Below are 13018 nucleotides of genomic sequence, written 5' to 3' on the forward strand. Positions count from 1 at the left end.
CGTCTGCTCGACTCCCCTCTCCATCCTTTTTTCCCCCCCGTCTAGCTGTTTCTCTGTCTGCCTTTTTCCTCCTTGCATGTGAAGTTGTGCGTTTCTGTCACTGGTCTGAGCTTCAGGCAGAAAGGAAGTCAGGTTGTGAGGGGTCATGGGGGCGGGACCTGTGTTTCCATGGTGATGACAAGGTATCAGCATTATCAACCCCAGGTCTGACCCAGATTTTTTTTATTTTTTTTATTCCACCAACCACAAGTGTTGGCTCCTCCTCCTCCTCTTTCTCCTCTTTCTCCTCACACACACACTGTGTTGTGATACAGTCGCTGATTTTCAAAGGCAGTTTTTGGAGCAGAGAGGATCCATCTCCTCAGGCCTCCTGCCGCTCATCAGTCAGCAACAGAAGAAGATATTCCCCCAAATCCGCATCTTCGTCCCCCTCACCCTCCAAAGAGGATGGTCAATACGGCTAATGCCCTAAATATTCTGCAACCATCCTGTTTCAGAATAAATAACTAATACCATGACAGGATTCATATAAAGATTGCTTCAGTAAAAAAATAGACGGTTGTAGAAGACCAACTTTAGGTAATGAGGCTGTCAGTGTTTAGACACATTGTTTAAGCTCATATATCCCTCTGTGACTTTCTGCAATTAGATTGCTTTTAATAGAATTTCAGTATTTGGTTGTCTTTAGGATTTAGTTTTTGCTGTGAATCTGTTAGAACATCTACATTTTAAGGAGCATTTATTGATTTCTAATACAGATTCAAAGTAAAAAGCCTTTCCCATGATGTTTCTCATATGAATAGGGCTCCTTGCAAAAATAGTCACACTTATTTTTCACATATTCTCACAACCTCAATATTTCTGATAGGCCAGTACAAAGTAGTATGTAACTGTGAAGTGAAACAAGAAGTATACGTGATATGGGGTATGTGTCTAATGGCTTTCCACATCTAAAGAACACATTTTCTATTTATTAACTTTTGCAAAAGGATCACAGACTCTCCACTGGGTTCTCTCTGTCTGGATTATTCTTAAATATGTTTTGATTGTGATCCTTGTAGCTCTGGCTGCAAGTTTAGGGTCAGTGTGATCCAGGAAGGGAATCTCCTCCTCAGTCTGCAGCCTATGACAGGTTTCCTAGCAATATCACAATTAATTTAGCTTCCTCCATTTTCCTATAAACCAGAGGTTCCCAAACTGTGGGGCGCACCCCCTAGGGGGGGCGCCGTGTCATTGCAGGGGACGGGAAGCCGTCTGGATGAAAAAAAATACAAAACATGAACACTGTATGCGCTGGGTTTTTACCTTAGAATGGCCAACTCTCTGTTATTCCTATGTCAATTTGATACAGTAGAGGCTTCCTCACTTCCCATATCTGTGTCCTCTGTCACTTTTATCAGCAGTTAAAACTGTTTAATCCGTTGTTAACATGTTGTAACCTGTTTTTCCGAGCCGCCTTTAAACGCAACATGAGCGCTACGACGCTCGCGCTGGGTTTACACCTGTGAAGGAGACCTGCTGCTGCTGTCCGGAGCTACGTAGGTTTGTGTTAGAATCACGGCAGCAAACCAGCAAAACGCAAAGAACTTTTCACAGTTTTTCCCCCAAACTAACCGACTGAGTTGAGTAAAGCTGCTGGATGCAGGTAATGTTAACTAAAGATGACTAGCTAATATCAATACAGAACCTTAAGCTTAACAAGTACCTTGTAGGCTACCGATGTTGGTGTCTATTTTCAGCTACGTACATTAATTTTGCCCCCAAAATAGTTGATGCCCCCCGCCCCCCTCACATGCGTCGTTTCAACCAGACAGCCATTTGTAATCCATAGGGGGGGGGAGGGGGGCGCAGAAAATGTTTGGAAACCACTGCGGGGGGCGCAGAAGAAAAAGTTTGGGAACCACTGCTATAAAATATGACAAACTTTCCCTAGCCATGCTCATGAAAAGAATCCCCACAGCATGACTCTTCCACCTCCATGTCTTGCTTGTCTTCAAGTGACACATGGCGGAAACAGGAGCTTTATTTGTGTAATTTCCCTGACTCTATTATGTACTACGTAGAGATACTGTAGTATCAATATCTGTATCGGTCCCAATATATAGAAAAAAGTCTAAATCGGGTATCGATGACAATGTGAGCATCAGGGCAGATCTATTCAATTTAATTCTATACTATGTGCTCTGAGCAACATCATGCTTTATTATTTATTTACTTTACTTTATATTTAGAATTTCTAATTGCATTTTTTTAATCATTTCAATTTCAGTTTCTTTATTATTTATTTCACGTTGGCTGTTATTGCACTGACTGAACAAATTAAAGTTGTTTTTACATGTTTGACCAAGTTTGTGAAGCTATTGGTGTATCTAAGTGTGCTGCACTGCTAGAGAGTAGTCAAATAAATTTGTAATTCAGTACACTTATGTCTTTGTTTTTTAAAAATAGAAACATTTTAAGTCAATTCAGCACTGTTTTTCTGTATCGCACTGAATCGGTCGATACTAAACCTCAGATATCTGCATCGGTATCGGAAGTGAAAATAACAGAATCGGTGCATCCCTACAGCTTTGTGTTGGCCTATGAAATAAATTCTTAACAATCACAACTGTTTGGCTGTAATATGAAAAAGGTAACAAAAAATGAACATTACGTGTCACAACAAAACCACACATGTTTGCGGTTCAGATAGCAGCTGCATGTTTGAGCAAACATAGATGGGACATAATTCAAACAGTCAGCATGTGCCTGCAGCATGTTGAGCTCATTTCACCATTGTAGGTTTATTAAACTTGCTCCACATATGGAGCGGATGTTTTCGCCCCTTCATGCTCACACAAAAAGGCCTGCTGCCTAACCGTGTCTGTTATTAGGCGCGTTCTCGCATAAACACACGCTATCGGACGAGGCTAACACCAGGAAGGTTTTGGACGGAGACAGAGGACAGCTTGAGACAGAGTTTCCAGGTGCGCTCCACACATTGTCTCTTGTCTTCTGGCGCCGCTTCGCCATACCTAAGAACTAATCATCCCTTGTAATCAACTTAGCTCGTGAGATCCTGTTTAATCTATCGGCCACAGTCGCACCAAAAGAAACACAGGGCTCTTAGATCTAATAAACTAATGGAGCTGGGCCTTTGATGTTATTCTTTTGTCTCTGGGCTGTGTCATCGGGCAGATTTTCCTTGACTCGTCAGAGGTGAACTTTGTTTCTACAGCTGACATTCTGGCATATCTCCATTTGAGCTAGATAATATTTGTATTATATGAATATTTAGACATACTTCTGCAAAGTTCCAGATGCTTTCACTCACAAAGTCAACCAAATAGCTAGAAACTGAATAATCTGTGGTGTTTGTTTGGTTGCAAAGGAAAAATAGGAAGAAAAATCATAAAAAAAAGATAAAGCAAAAGAGACACTGAGGAAACATTTGACTGATCAATAATGCAAAAGGCCAACAGAGCTGGGTCACTTATGATGCACTGAATATCGATCAGCAGTTCTATTAAGTGAGGTCTGTACTACTTTGCAAATATGTTTTGCAAATTAAAAACATGTTGGAAAATCCCATCAGTGAAGGCTCTACTACTCTACTTCGCACCCTCCTTGCCATTTCCATACCAACTACATACTCCTCTAATCCATGATTAATCCTCTTCCATTGCATCGGTGTAAACAGGCACAATGCTTCAGTCTAGTCAGTGCATTTATGCCTCCTCCTCCCCCAAATGCTAGTCTGGCATAATCCATAATAAAGCAGGAATAAAGTCCTGCCAACAAAGGAACTGCTGTGCAAGTGTGATAAAAGGAGTGATTGCTTACATTGTCAAACAATAAGCCAGTGTTTACACATAGATTTTATATAATTTTGTTTTCAAAGTAATATTGCACCATCCTTGAAAAAACATGTAAAAATCAAGAACAGTACAGTTTTCATTTTCAGAGATTTGTTGAATGTGTAAAAGATGTCAGCGGAGAGCTACAGTTTAACCCACATATGAGTTCATGTGTTAATATGACGTACGCGGGCGAATAGGAACTGGCGCTATAATTAGATACAGGAGAAGGACAGAGCATGCAAGACACAGAGATAAATCTGCCTAGCAACAGTCCAAACACCACCTGGGAGTCAAAGCGTGGGGGGATGCTGAACGCAGCGCTCTGCACAACATGCAGTGTTCCCAGCGCATGCATCTTTTATTAAAGTAGGAATTGTGAGTCCTTTTCGGGGACACAGAAGCAGAAGTGTTTATTTCATCACTGATTAAGGTGCAATAACCTTACTGTACAGAGACGGCAATGAATGTTATCAGGTCTCTGCATGCTGTGAATATGCATGTAGATGTGCAAAGTTAGGAGGAGTGTGATTGAAAAACTTTGATTTGATCTGCACAAAGCCCTCTTAGATTTGAGTATATTCTGTCACTGGGGAAAAAAATTTTAAGATATAGATGAGGCACAAAACTGAAAACAGGTCATCTTTGGGTCTTTTAGAAGTAATATGTACAAAAACTGGAGTCCTATGATGAACTGGTGACCTGTCCAGGGTGTAGTCCTTGCCTTACCTAAGTACACTGACAAAATTAGAAGGCATAGGAAACTGATGAATGGAGTTTTTCTTCCCTGAATGAATGTTTCCCAAAGATAAATGTGGAGTTTTTTTTCCTATTTTTTAGAGTCAATGAATGTAGAGGGTGCAACATTGTTTAGATCTGTGCATTTTGTATTTGATAGCAGCGTTCTAACTGAGGGGGTTATTTTGACTTCATATCCTCATCTGTCAGAGCACAGTATACAGTATTATGCTTTGCTGATAGATCAGGCGGGTGATAATATGATGTAGCCTAGATTTCAACGTGGTGTGGAGGTTAAAAAAAGGGTACTGAAAGTCGTCACCACGACAACAGACTAATCCAGATAGCTTTGTTTCACCAACTATGGCACAGTGCCATATTTCTTTAATCCGTACCCAAGCTGGCTTACTCTACATTTCATTTTGTACGTCCTCCTTGCTCCCATCTCATTTTACAAATGTGCAGCCACAGTCAAAACAGGGGCAGTGGCTGCTTAAGAGAAGCATGCCGCTAGTTTTCTGGTGACTTGCTCTCCGTCCACCCTGTTGGCTGCGACGATTTATGACGCGAAGAGAGAAAACGAAATGAGGAGGAAGGAGTGGAGAGCACTCAGAAGGGTTTAATGGTGAACCGCTGGATGCTCTGGCAGGTCCATAAGGGCGGTGTCGGGGAAACACGTTGGGAATGGTGTCTGCACACTGCAAACATCTGACAAGCCTGATCTGTTTGTCTTTGCAGGAATCTTTCAAAGAAATATCAACCCAAGAAGAACTCAAGGGAAGAAGAAGAGAGCAAGTGAGTCAAAGAATTGTGGAACAAAAAGCATTGTACCTTGGAGAAGTATTGACACCCTCGGTGCCGACTCAATGCATGTCGTGGATACTTTGGAAGAGGGTTTTCTGGTCAAATGAGGCCAAAATGTGAAGTCTTTGACCTAAATGTAAAGTGATATGCTTAGAGGGAAAATATGACTACACATCAACATAAATTTAGACTTAGGTTCACAAGCATTCTGTATCCAGGTATAGATAATTCAAAGAAAGAGCAAAATCAATATCTAGGTGTGGAAAGATGAGAGCGATCCAAAAGATATTACAAACCTCAGACCCTTAAAAACTCCCCACTATAAAATTATGTTCTTCTACAACTTTGCCACAAACTATGAGAGACTTGAATACTTTTTCAAGGCGCTGTGAATAACATGCCAACTCAAACCTTTGTGAGATATGAAAGCACTCAGCTGGTTAACACTGTTTAGTAAAATGAAGAGAAAAGATAAGAATAATGTATCCGTTTCCTGAGCGATATTTAGAATGGTGAAAGCGTGATTCTGACTTGGAAACTCTTACTGTAGTCCTGATTTCACTACTCTGTAGAGTTCTCATCTAGAAAGTTAAACTCATTTCCGTTAACATCAAACTGTTCCTTTTTTCAAAGCAGAAATGTCTTTCTGATGAAATCCAAACTCGTACTCCACTTTCCTGTGTTCGACCACCATTTTGCCTCTGACATCCTTTCTTATTTCTCACCAGGTTCTCCTTCTGTCGAGCCTTCTTCACGACCCTTAATGAGTTGAACGACTACGCAGGTCAGCACGAGGTCATAGCGGAGAACTTGACCTCCCAAATCTTCGTCGAGCTTACGCGCTACCTGCAGGAGCTCAAGGCTGAGAGGAAAACGGTGAGTATTTTTGCAGTTAGTTTCTCTTGACGTGAAGGTTGACATTGTAGGGATGAGAAATTAAACAGCCCTTCCCCCTCAATGCTTACTTCTCTGTGAGCAGAGGTCATTGCTGTGTAAATATAGATGCACCCAAAAGGCTTACCAGAAGCATGAAACGTGACTGATGCAGTCCTTCTTATAGAACCAGGCTTCTATCTAACAATATAGCCACATTTTACTTTTTTAAATCAGCTTTTACAGAAGCGTTTCTTCTTTTATTCTCCATTGGATACATTGGACACTTGGTGGTCAGTCAACACTAAAAACAGCAGGATTAATAGTGGAACTATGTAAGAGAGGGAGGCAGCCGTGTGGAAAAAGTCAGTATTAAAAACAATCTGTCATAAGCTCTTTATCTTTGAGGACCAGTTCAGGGAATTGGAGTGGAAAACCTGAATGTTGCTCAAAGGCATGGTGATGTGGACGTTTCTTTTTAGTATACACACTAATTTGCATCAAGGCTGGTGCAGTTGGTCTTTCTTCATTTGAAAAACGACAAGCCCTCCCCTCCCCCCCTTTTTTTTTTAAATTAATTTTAGATGCAGCTGGTGCAAAGGCAAAAGGGGATTTCCAGCCCATTTGGAGGGGAATCCTCCTGGCTTAGATTAGCCTGGCACATCTATGATCTGATACTGTATTCACATTCATATCATGTCACAGACAATCCTTTGATAGAGCTTTGATGCTCTCATGCTGCAGGATGTCACTTTATTGGGCATTTTCCTCCTCATCTCTGTTGATGATTCTCCTGCTCTTTTATCTTATTTTACTCTTTTTTTGGGATCTTCTCTTCTTACTAGCTAGCTAGCTAGGCATTGACCTATATGATATTCTCTGGAAATGATAACTTTATTAATTATAGTTTCAGAGTCCCACATAAGAAAAGTACAGTTTAACATTATCGTATTGCTTTTGTTTAACTAGGAAGACAGTGGTCGCTAAGTCAACAAAACATGTTATCATAATGTTATCCTATTTTGTTTCTTTTTTTTTTTTTACTTTAATATGCCCACTTAAATTAATAAACACCAATTATACCAAGGACTTTCCAAGTTCTTGTAGATATATTTAAAATGTATGTATAGTTGTGCCTGCTAGGATTAAAAACCTGTATTAGCTGAATATTTTATGGTTAAGTCGGCTATTTGCCTGGTACTGAGCCTGCGGTTAGCTTAAAGGGCTAATAGCTTGCAGTCTCAGTAAGTGTTATTGTTAGCTATAATCGCATAATAATGAAATCACCGACATTTAAATATTATTTTGATACAAAGATGAAATTAAATCTTAAATAAACTCTCAATAAACTTTTTAAGTGCTTATCTCGCAAAATATTATGCCCTTTTGTTCTTTGGTAGCTAAACAAGCTATCGTTAGCTTGATACGGCAATAAACTATAAGTTATAAGCTAACTTGCAATTGGTTGGTTAGCATATAGCTTAGCATATTAAAAGTAATGGGTTTCCACCTTATGAGCAGTAGAGAATACAATTTTAAATTTTTTTATTAACAACTGACTGGCAGTGCTCAGCAACATGAGTAACGGGGAACAGAGTTTGCAGAGTTACTCTATGCAGCATGTAGCCAGAAAAAAACTTTGGTCACTTTCTCAGGAATCTGTTTGAAATGACCTTACACAGGAGAACAATTGGAATAGCATGATGGAAGATTCTTGCAGTTTTGAAACTATAACATTTCAAAACCAGTCCTACTTCCTGTTTTCCTAAAAATTCGAACACCATGTTTTCTCGCAGCTGATACTGTTGATAGTGTCATGTGTCTCGTCTCAGCTGTATCCATTCTGCTAGCCGGTGTTTCCCTGAATACAGAGTTGTTCCATCTGGAGACATTAAGCACATAATTTCTCAGTCATACTCAGAACAGGGTCCTTACATAGAAAACATAGGCCCCGGCATTTGAAAGACCACCAATGAACGGAATCATGTAGAAACGTCTATTAGAATAGGAAGTTCATGTTATTAGTAAAAGGCTTTGCTTGATTAAAAGTCATAAAGAAAACATTGGCTTTTACAGTAAGTGCATTCATGGTACTGTAGAGAAAGTGGTAATGATACCCTGAATGGTTGCTGTAAAACAGTCATGCTTTGTATCGCCAGCTTCCCTTCATTTCACTGGTTTCCTTTTTCTCCTCCCACTGATGTTCAAGTGTGATGAAGCACCTACTGGTATTTTCATCTGTGTACATGTCAGACACAGCTGTGCAGCCCAGACCCCAGACAGTCAGGGGGTCTGGCCTGCCCACTGCTGCCTCTACAGGCTGCTTATTGGTCAGGTGGAATCTACACCTCAAGCAAATAAGGAGAAAAAGTACCTTCTTAATTTGCCATGCAGGGTTGTTGTGTAACCTCTCCTGCTTCCTTTTGATTGTTTCGCAAAGTTAACCTCTTGCTAATCTCAGGGTGGAGGTGAGACGGAGAAACATTTTTGTGATCTTTATAGCTTGGCCTGTTGCTTGCCAGGTTTACAGTGCAAATTAAGAGCTTTAAACAATAACAACAGTTTGGAATGCATTGGCTAATAAATGAATGAATACTATTGCAGAGGTTAATATGGGATGAAGAACATAAGTCCCACTGGACTGTGTTGTGCTGAGGAATCATAATAAGGTGTTCGGTCAGCATGTTGCTGTCCTGGCCGGGGCTTAGTTGTCTTCTCCAATAGGGAGGGACATATAAAGACCATTGAACAGTCGGACACTTCTCATTAGTTCTGATATTTTATGATGACCATTCAAGATTTTTGGCCCCCCCAATACTGACCTGAATCATTTAAGACTTGGAATGTGCTGATTCACAGTTCTCCTCTCTATTTTGTTCCAACAGTTGCATTGATATTTTGCTCCAACTAGAGTTTTTCTAAGTCCTCCTTAATATTTTGTTCCAGCATTTGGTTAATTTGAAATGACTAGAACGTTCTGAAACTTAACATAGAGTCTGCTTTCACTCCTTAATTTAGACTGAGGTTGATAAAAACATAGTTGTTCAGTTTCTGCATTCACATGACTGGAGGCAGCTCGATGTTCTCGACTTCTCATGAACCAAGTCAGGTTAATGACTGACTAACATGGTCACCTCTCGACAGAAGCGAACCCAGAAATGGTGCAACAGGAAAGCATTCCTTACCTTCAGATGCATAAGATTGCAGAACAAGTCACTGAACTCATCCATTTTTGTTTTGATCAAAGTGCATTCCACAGTTTATAGGTGCAGCGAGCACCGCCTTCTGGAGCCCCTCACACACCCAGATACACAGAGTAAAAACAAACAAAAAAAAACAACCTATAACTCTGTCGCTTATGCCCAACCTGGAATTGTTCTGTGAAAGTTTTTTGACAGAATAATATTTATATATTATGCTTTTATATCTCCATGGTTATCCAAATGCCAAAACAGTTCAAATTTTGTGATTTAATACATAAAATTAAAAAGATTCTTTGTGTAAAACCGTTCAGTTTAGACCTTATCAGTGAAAACATTTATGGTTTTGTACTAAATTTAATCAAATGAAATCCACACTCCTTAAAAATAACCAAAATATCCTGTTATTTTTGATAAAAATGAAAACTATTAATCAGCGTAACAAGCAACAATATTTTCAGTGTTTATGTCAAATCTATATGAAAATATACATGCAGGTCAGCAGTAGAAAACTTCCAGCTGACAACTTTTTTATGTTTTATGTTGTACCTGGGTGGTAAGCCACATATCGCATAGTAAAAAAGTAAATAATCAGATTTTTTTTCCTTTTTTTGTTTTTGCTCAACATGGTTATTTCCTCGGTTACCTAGAAGGACAGTATTATTGAAGGTTTTGTGATGATCAAAGCTGCCGAATAGTTTCCAGCTACTGAGATACTTAGCTACTTTGGGCAGCTCAAAGCAGCAGGGCTGATGGCAGTCCTGTGCTGTTTCAGACCAAGATGAGTGGAAGACTCACCACAAGAGGTTAGGACAAATTTATCTCAAGAGTCTATGAATGTAGGGAGCCAACATCTGGAAGATAAGTGAGTGTTTCCGTCGCAAAAAAAAAAAACACCTGCAGCCCAGATGGTTGATGGTCTGTTTTATGGGATTGAAAGTAAGCTCAATCATCTATGATTTGGTTTGCTCATCGTGTGGTGAACATTTTTAAATCTGTTGCTGCTGTTTGTCATCGTAGTTTGACCTTCTACATAGTTTTTTTTGTTTGGCAAAATAAGATGGTGGAAGGTTATAGACAAACAATGTTATGGAGACAAATTTTTAGTAAAAACAAATGCTCCACATTAACAGCAATGTCTTTGCGTCGTCTCTTTATCTACTCATCGGTTCGTAAGACATCAATTCGAAGCACCGAGAGCACCACCGTTATCTAACAGGTATTTCAAGGTGAAGGTCAGAGACTTCACGACTTCAATCACGCCTAAAAGTCTCGTTTCTGGTAGACCTTCACAAACTTCCTCTGAAACACAGGAGCACTTCCCATTTTTGTAAAACTTCCCTTAAATCTTTGGGAAATGAGAAGTATGACTAGTAGAGGTAAACCATAACTCACAAACTTGTCTCATGTCCAGTATTTATCAGGTGAGAACCCAAACTCCTACCGCCCCACCACCTCACTGTTGATTTCATGTTTCTTACCAACTTCCTTCTGAAGCCCAACCACAAGCTTGGAGTAAGTTATTGAATAGAGACATCGACATTCAGCTCAGCTACTGAGCTCAGCGACCGCAGCGTGTGTAACCAAGGGACACGCCATTGACAGCCTAGAGCCTGTGTAGGCTTTTGAATTCTTTGCCAAACTTAAGACAAGAAGGAAACATTTATATGCTTTAGTAGTAATCACAAACTGATCCGAAAGCAAGTACTTTGAGATTTGGATCTGGATGGTCTGTGTTTCCATATATATTTTTTTTTTCTAAAGTCGTGTGGTCAACACAGAAAGCTGGAGATAGTTGTGGTTTGCCTTTTGGACAGGAGGGCTGAGATAAGCCAAATGAGGCTTTGTGAAGAAACACAGCATATGTTCTGTGGGAGTTTAAGCCAGCAGCTGCTTCTGTGTGGCAACACTCAGCAGTGCCAAGATCCACCATGAGTCCACCGCCATTACTCCACCCGGTTCCTCCACTATTGATTTCATTTATTCAGCATTCTGGCATCTCATAAAGAAGCACGACTGTCCTATTTCTTAAACCGCACCGTAAGCAAGTTAAACACAAAACTCAGACTACTGTAGTTGTTTGTAAATAACCTGTACTAAAAATATACACCAACATATTTAAATTATTCTTTCTTATCTGCTTTCACAGAGGCAGAGGATTTTTTTTAAAAGAATGAAATAGTTTTTTGTTCTGCTTGATTTTGGTCAGATAAACTCCCCACCAAAATTCTGGGGGAATCACCAGCGTTATTCAAATAAATTCAGACGGGGAAACTTAAACGTCTGTTGCTGGTTTCTCTTCCGACGTTCGACATTTGTGCTCTAGAAATTTTTAGAGATCACGTCAACCTCACTGTGATCTAAACAAATAAGTTAGGTGACTTTATCAAATTGCATGAGTCGAGAAGTGAAACTTAAAAAAGTTGCCTTTTTTAATGGCAACTCTGAATAAAACTACCTTAGATTCATGATGTCATGATATTAATAACAAAATGTCAGACAAGGGAAAAACTGATCTAATTGGTTTGATTTAAAGCAACTTGCCAGACAGTCTTTTAGCTTCTCAGCTTTTATTTTTGAAGCAGCAGTACCCTGGCAACAGGACTGCATTTAGTTTACTTTCACATCTTGAACTGTCATGTGTTTTGTGACCAGAAAGCATTTTTTAGCCAGCCTGTCTGACAGTGAGCAGCAACATTTGGGATAGGGACACTGCTGCAGAACTTCTTTAAAAGTATTCATGGATACATTTTTTGATCATACAAAGAAAGGGAAAAAAGTGTGTGCATGCCTTTCACTGGGTTTATAATAATCATTGTGAATTTGAAGTATGCATGGCCTCCTGGCAGGGAGAAGAGACAACAATTCAGCAGCAAAATCCTTGCTTCAGGCATTGTACAAACATATGACTTTGAAGCTTTAAAAATTTAATTATCACTGGCTACTTTTCTCTTTCCTCCTAAAATTATTGGTTCCCTGCTGTCATTATTTCAGCTCCGAAATGGTTGCTGTCTTCTAATTTAAAAGAACATTAATTGCTTTAAACTGACCTAAATTTGTCATATAGAGTCTGTAAAGGAATGTTGAATTTGTCATGAATAATATTCAAAGCAGTATTGTACGGTTTCCTATTTCTAGTCTTTAGTATGTCAAGGTCAGGCTCACCTGCTTTTTGAAAGTCCCTAAAGTGCCTGATTAGAATGATGTCATTAATCATTTCTTTAAATTCTTCCCCCCACAGCATTTCCATGATGGACGCAAAGCACAGCAGTACATTGAAAGCTCGTGGAAGCAGCTGGAATCGGTAAGTGGCTCACTAAACAGAAGTCAAATCTCCAATAGGAAATGTAAAGCCTGCTTCAAAACATCTGGTTTAAATAACCCACTTGAACTCTTAAAGTTGTGTTTCTTAATGTCTTGATGTGATAATTTAATTTTTCTTTTATTAACACCCCCCAGTAGGCTACACAGCGCTCACACCCTTTAAACTAGATATTCCTTAATGTGATGCAACATCAAGCGAGGTCCACAAGCAGAGAGGGAACCCATGGGACTTTCTGCATGTCC

At 39.6% G+C, this 13018-nt stretch overlaps 1 protein-coding gene across 29 annotated transcripts in view; it reads left to right on the plus strand.

Annotated features, from left to right (window-relative positions):
* The window catches only part of fnbp1b (formin binding protein 1b), a 61629-nt gene that overhangs the window by 22286 nt on the left and 26325 nt on the right, over positions 1-13018 (plus strand). For all 29 annotated transcript variants that reach the window (XR_001661706.1, XM_016669874.1, XM_016669871.1 and 26 more), the window contains exons 3-5: positions 5313-5369; positions 6107-6254; positions 12693-12755. Coding sequence is in view for 28 of the 29 variants with exons in the window: in XM_016669874.1 (XP_016525360.1) it covers positions 5313-5369; positions 6107-6254; positions 12693-12755 (268 nt within the window). In the remaining variant the exon portion in view is untranslated. The remainder of the gene's footprint in view (positions 1-5312; positions 5370-6106; positions 6255-12692; positions 12756-13018) is intronic.

Source organism: Poecilia formosa, unplaced genomic scaffold (assembly GCF_000485575.1).
Source record: "Poecilia formosa unplaced genomic scaffold, Poecilia_formosa-5.1.2 Scaffold28, whole genome shotgun sequence".
NCBI lineage: Eukaryota > Metazoa > Chordata > Actinopteri > Cyprinodontiformes > Poeciliidae > Poecilia > Poecilia formosa.